Source organism: Epinephelus moara, chromosome 12 (genome assembly GCF_006386435.1).
Source record: "Epinephelus moara isolate mb chromosome 12, YSFRI_EMoa_1.0, whole genome shotgun sequence".
Taxonomy (NCBI): Eukaryota; Metazoa; Chordata; class Actinopteri; order Perciformes; family Serranidae; genus Epinephelus; species Epinephelus moara.
This window is the reverse complement of record NC_065517.1, coordinates 37,438,495-37,444,494: the sequence shown is the minus strand read 5'-3', so window position 1 is coordinate 37,444,494 and position 6,000 is coordinate 37,438,495. Positions and strand designations below refer to the sequence as shown.

The 6,000-nt window shown below is 44.7% G+C and overlaps 1 protein-coding gene across 1 annotated transcript in view; it reads left to right on the top strand.

The window, feature by feature from the left end:
* The first annotated feature begins 2,806 nt into the window (after positions 1-2,806).
* The window catches only part of runx2b (RUNX family transcription factor 2b), a 51,975-nt gene continuing 48,781 nt past the window's right edge, over positions 2,807-6,000 (top strand). Inside the window, exon 1 of the mRNA XM_050058689.1 lies at positions 2,807-2,915. Within this exon, the coding sequence (XP_049914646.1) occupies positions 2,858-2,915 (58 nt within the window). The 5' untranslated portion in view covers positions 2,807-2,857. The remainder of the gene's footprint in view (positions 2,916-6,000) is intronic.

The following is a 6,000-nucleotide window of genomic DNA, read 5'->3' as shown; positions in this document are numbered from 1 at the left end:
CATGACTCATTTTAGAGTTTAGAGTTGAACAGAATTTCAAATTCATTTGGCATCATTATTGTGCAGTGTACAGGGAGGAGCCAGCACCAATCATGGCCCCATCAACTGCACTCGACCACAGACTATAAAATAATGGCTGTAGCTACTTTGACGTCACCCATTTGTTTGTGGACTCCTGTTTTGAAGCCTCAAGTTCAGCATCTTAGCTGTTACCATCTTGTATTTTTTGGGGGCCAGAAGTGACCATGTTTGGACGAGAGGCGAGGGGTGGACTTGACTGAGAACCTGAGGACACTATCGGCAGACAGCCTGTCACTCAGTGCAGCCCGCGCTTGTTTGTTCACAACTTCAAGCCTTAATAAAATGTTCACGGATGAGTTACATAAAAATTCACTCCCCTGTACACAGAAACCAAAACTGTTTTTGCACCAGGCAGTAAGCATGTTTATTTCTGCTGTAAAGTTGGTCATTTTAACATGGGGGTCTGTGGGGATTGACTGTCTTCTGGAGCCAGCCTCAAGTGGCCATTATAGGAACTGCAGTTTTGACATGTTGTTTTCATTTTCAGCCCCGGAGGTTGCCGCTTGCTCCGAACAAACCGTCAGACATTCGGATGGATTTTGGACATCTTGGTCGGCAGTCGTCAGGCTCTCTCACAGTTAAAGCAGAGGCATGAATTGATTTCCCAAGGTCAGTGCTCTTTTTCTTACTCAATCAATCGTACAGTGTATACGCAGCTAGTATGTTGGTGCTGCGCACTTGCTTACTTGTGTATCTTTGTGCATGTGTGTGAGAGAGGGAGAGAAGGGGAATCAAAAGTTGGAGACTGACTTTCAAGCAGTTTTTGGGAGGTCTGTCTCTACATTACTGTGAACAGTGCCTTCGCTAGCAAACAAACTTCTACCGGCCTGCAGCCCCAGATCTTTCAAACAACAATCTTTCAATTGACAATCATCAGTAGCCAGAATGGTCCGCAAGAGGCTGACAGGCCATTTTATTGTCTATTTTACACATAACGTGTGAGCTCTCAGGCTGTGGCTTGTAAATCAGACTGCACAGTGTAAGCACATAAATCGTAAGCTTTGCCTTTACATCACAGACGATTAAGTCGTACAGTCGGAGTTAGAATTAAACTACAACATCTCTAAAACAGGGTCAAATCATACAGTGCATGCCCAGCTTTTGAGGCTCTGAGTAGTTGTTTCCTAGCAGCCGTAATAAATTTAAGCAAATGCCATTAGCAGCACTACATGGAGGTACAACATGACTTTTTTCACAGACTATCTGCCTCATGTAGTGACATATTCAGCAAATATGACAAGAAGTTATTGTCATATTAGTTACCAGCCACTTGCATATTTGGTACTAACTTCATACCCTGGCTGTGAACAAAAAACATAATTTTGTTCACCTCCATCAGAGAGGCATATTCTGAAACCCGTGGCACATAACACGTGTGCCGGTTTTTATTTGTAGCTTTAAAGGTCAGTCCAGGCTTGCATGCGTACATTCACACACAGTTATTACAGCAATGACACAATAACATGACGACTGTCTGTGACACAGCAACATTTAGTGAAACGGGAGGAGAAAAAAAAAGGTTCAAAATTCAGGCTGCAAAAGTGACACTGAAGCAGCTCTCACACACACACACACACACAGTCCTCTGTAAATAAGCAGTTTCACACCACCTACGCTTTCTCCTCACACACACTCTCACCCAGCCTCTCTGTCTCTCTCTTCCCCCATTCTCTCTGCTGCACATGCATACACAGACAAACACACACACCCAGTCACACACCGCCAGCCAGCCATTCGCTCCTCACTCACACCCTCAAATCTTACCAAGCTCAGCTCTCCCTGCTCAGAGGCAGACAGGAGCAGCACAGCAGCCTGTTAAAGGAGTTGAGGGAAGGAGCAGCAGAGTCAGAGAGAAGGAGAGAGGGAGGGGGATGAAAGAGTGAAGGGAGAGCAAAGCAGAGAGAGCGCTGTTCCCCATATGCTGAGGAGGCATGGGCGGTTGAACAAGCTGCCCCCACTGAAGCCTCCTGACTCATGGGAGCGTCAGACCCCGATCCCCCAGAGAGCCTGGAAACGCCGCCGAACCACGCGTAAGAGAGAAGGAGGGGAGCCAGAGAGGAGAGAAAAAAGTCCCGAGGAGAGAAGAGGAGAGGAGAGGAGAGGGAAGAAAGCCACAACGGTAGGCTGTCCCACTCGACTGCTGTGCCGTGATGACGTCAGAGGGCATGTGACCCAGGCTCTCCAGTGACGGCACATGGAGGGCAGGAAAGAGACGAGTTTTAAAGCTGGTGCCTTTTGGGTTGTGTGAGGGCTCTGCTCGCCTCCCAAACAACCACAGAACCACAGACGTGCGGCTCGGGGTTGGTGTTTGAGGGCGACCTGGAGTGTAAATGGTTAATCGTCGCGGGCCAGCACCAGTCACAAGGACGGCGCTAAGCGAGTAAGTACGTTCCAACCACACTCGCCAAGCAAGCAAGTCCGACACCATCTGATCTATCCGCAAAGGCGATATTTGCCTCTGCAATTTCTTTTTTTTTTTTTTTTTTTTTTTTTTTTTTTTTTTTTTTTGGGCTCCATAAACCCAGACCTGGTTGTTACTTGTGGTCATCNTTTTTTTTTTTTTTTTTTTTTTCTTTTTTTTTTTGGGCTCCATAAACCCAGACCTGGTTGTTACTTGTGGTCATCCAAATAGTTGATACGTAAAAGCATGTCTTGTGGATGGCTTTTCCATTTTTTTTTCTTCATGACACGCTGCGTGCTCTTGGTTTAGGACGTGTCAAGGGTCACGGAAACCACAGAGGAACAAAAGTGGGGCTTGCTGCAACCAGAGGCAGCTATGGCATCTAACAGCCTTTTCAGCACAGTGACACCATGTCAACAAAACTTCTTCTGGGGTGAGTACTGCGCCGCCGCTCGCTGTTGTGTCTGGAGTTGGGTTGTAGGGGCTCGGGTCACGGGGAGGACTTGGGGTCAGGTGTTGAGGTTTGGGTAGAGGCATTAAGGGGTTTGGGTAAAGGGGGTAAGGATCTTGGATCTGATTGAAGGATTTGGGTCCAGAAGAGTTGGGGAGGGGGGATCAGCTGAGGTCATTGAGGACCCTGCTATCAAGGTCCAAGCTTTTGCGGTGGAAGAAAGACCCAACTATCATCAAGGCTTTTTGTGGTGCGCAAATACAAAAAAAAAAACAACAACCCCGAAAACCTCTCTGCATTTAGAGATTCCAGTATTTACTCTATGTGATGTTTATAAATATTTCTCAAAGAGGAAGATGACATGTTTGTGCAACATACCCTTAGATTTACAAAGCGATGCCTTTGCGGAACCAAAAACAAAAAGCATGGGTGATATTTTTGACAAACGTAAACAGACGCTGCACAAGAGAGTTTACAGTGGAGCATTGAAACAAGATGTGGGGATTACTGGATTGTGTGTGTGCTGGGTGTCTCTGTTGTGTGCAGAGGGAAGAAGTATTGATTAGTTTGCCAAGAAAGGTCTGTAATCGCTTCCTGAAATTGTTCAGTGGTGCTGCTGTCATTAATTAATCAGTGTAGAGTTCTGCAGCCTGCAGGGAGCACTTCATCGACAGACATAAATCCACTTTGAACAAGGAGTCACTCCATGTCAACTTTTGTGATATGAATTTGTAATTTAAGTGCTGGAATAATTCATTTGAGCTTACAACAATCTGATTCATCACTTCTCCTCAAATTACGAAAAACATAAAGGGTTTATTTTCTGTACTAAACTCCTGATTTGTGCTTTCTTCAGATAAATAATAATGTTTCAAAGAATTGCACCTTTTCAATTTAATGTATTCTCTATTTTAATCTGTTTCATGTTCGTCCAGTCCTGTAGTCAAGATCCTGCTTGGATCCTGAAGTGGATCGACAGGAAATAGGACCACAAAAGTTCAAGACCTGTGAACAGTAGCAGTGTCAACTTTATGATTTTCAATTACCTGTGAAGGCCAGCTCGCACGCTGCAGTTTGCGGCCTCTGTTTTGGGTTTGCTGTCTTCTATTGTGACAGCCTCTCTACACAATCTAATTTAATCAGCAAAATAAATGATGTTTTAGGGTTTACCAGATGAATTTTCAAATTTAAACAAACATTTCCATTCCTGTGCGACACAAGGAATAGACAGTTTAATAGCCCTCCCTCTCCCTCTCCCTCTCCCCCTCCTCTCCTCCGCTCCGGTCCATAGCCTCCGCTCCTCCGTCCAAATCAAATGTTTAAAAGATGTTTTTAAGAAGTCGCTCCGTGGTCAGACACAGCTGTTCTGGGGCTCCCGCTCCACACAGAAGCAGGGGTGGCTCCTAATACGCTCTGAAAGCCGGGAGAGAGTGAGCGTCTTCTACCAATCACCACCACCTATTACCACGTTAACCCCTGACCCCTTGGTGTGTCTCTGGGGTCGGAGCGCAGGAGAGCGAGAGGAGAGGAGCAGTGCTGCAGGAAATTGGAAGCACGCTGCAGTGGAGGCAGAGAGGAGCAGATGTGTACAGATGTTCAGGTGGAGACTCAGAGGAGAGATAATCACTGATCAGTTCTCTCATATAGAGTATTGCTGATTGATATTGTGCTGCGGCTCATTGATGTCGCCCCTGTTTATGAACATCTGGGCAGTAAATCTGTCAGTGCGACCACAAAAAGCCCCCCTGACAGCGTAATGTGATTTTGCAAGACCACCAGTGCTTTCTGTTGTATTTATGATTTTAAATAAATACATGTAGTGAATCAGAACTGGCAGAAATTAAGATTGGCGGTGTGAATATTTTTGTTTTGGTTACAGACACAAAAAGCATCTGAGTTGAGTTTGATTTTGAGGATTCATTTAACTGGAATAAGGTGAAATTTGATGTCAGATTTACTATATAGAGTTTAGATTTTAAAACATGTATTTATTTCTGTCAGTCTTGATTTTGAAGTATAAGAATCAATTGTTTCTTCCTCACAACTTGAATCCATTTGGTGGACAAAAGAATGATACAACCGAGCTCAAGTTGTTGATTTTATATATTTTCTTCCTGCTCCAGTGGATCACTTTGTCCGGCGTCAGCCAGTTTTATGAGAACACAAGTTACGAAATATGTTTTGTTACTCAGAAAGCCACATTACTCCATCCCCGTCCGTAGATTTGTATTTAAGGACAATTTTAATTTAGGTCTGAGTGTACATTCCCAGCGATAAATGGAGCCGACTTGAGGGAGCGGGCGAATATTCCAAATTGAGAAAAGGGGGCTCATTAAAATTTTGTCTTGGCATTTACATCAAGCAATTTTCACTTAATTGCCCCAAATACATTTTTTTTATAACTCCTCAGACTGGCAGATCAGATGAGGAGGGCAGAATAATCTTCAACATGTGTGGCACCCACTCAACCACCATGCCTCTCTGGGGAACATTTAAGTGCCTATTTTCTCTATTACAAACTTAATTACATATAGACAATTAAGTCATGGGAGCAATTATCGTTCAGTAGGGTTGTGCAGTCGCAGTAGAGAGGGGGAGAAAAAAAAAAGTGCTTACACAGACGGACCCAAATCAACACGATCAAAAGAACAGCGGGGCGATGTGGGTAAATATCTGAAGACTCCGGGCGGAAAACTTTCCCCAAAGAAAATCTCAGATAATTTGCAGGGAAACCGTATATGTATTTGAGAAAGGCAGCTTCTGTTGCATAAGTGTTGCCTTAGATCTAACCACAGGCCTGCTTCTTGGAGACATCTTAAAAGTGAACCAGACATCCCTCCCTCCTCCCCCCGCAGCCAGGGAGAGACGTGAAGCCCACTCATCAATAGGTAATTTGAAAAAGCCAGGGGGAAAAATCTGAGCGCTTCACTGGCTGCTACTGTGCAGAGAAGACTCTTCCTTTAACTCAGCGCTCAAAGGAACTCTATTTAGCGATGCTTAATTGTGCCTCTGAGGCAAACATGTTATTTAATCCCGGCAGGGTCATATTGATGGAGTAAAATGGTGC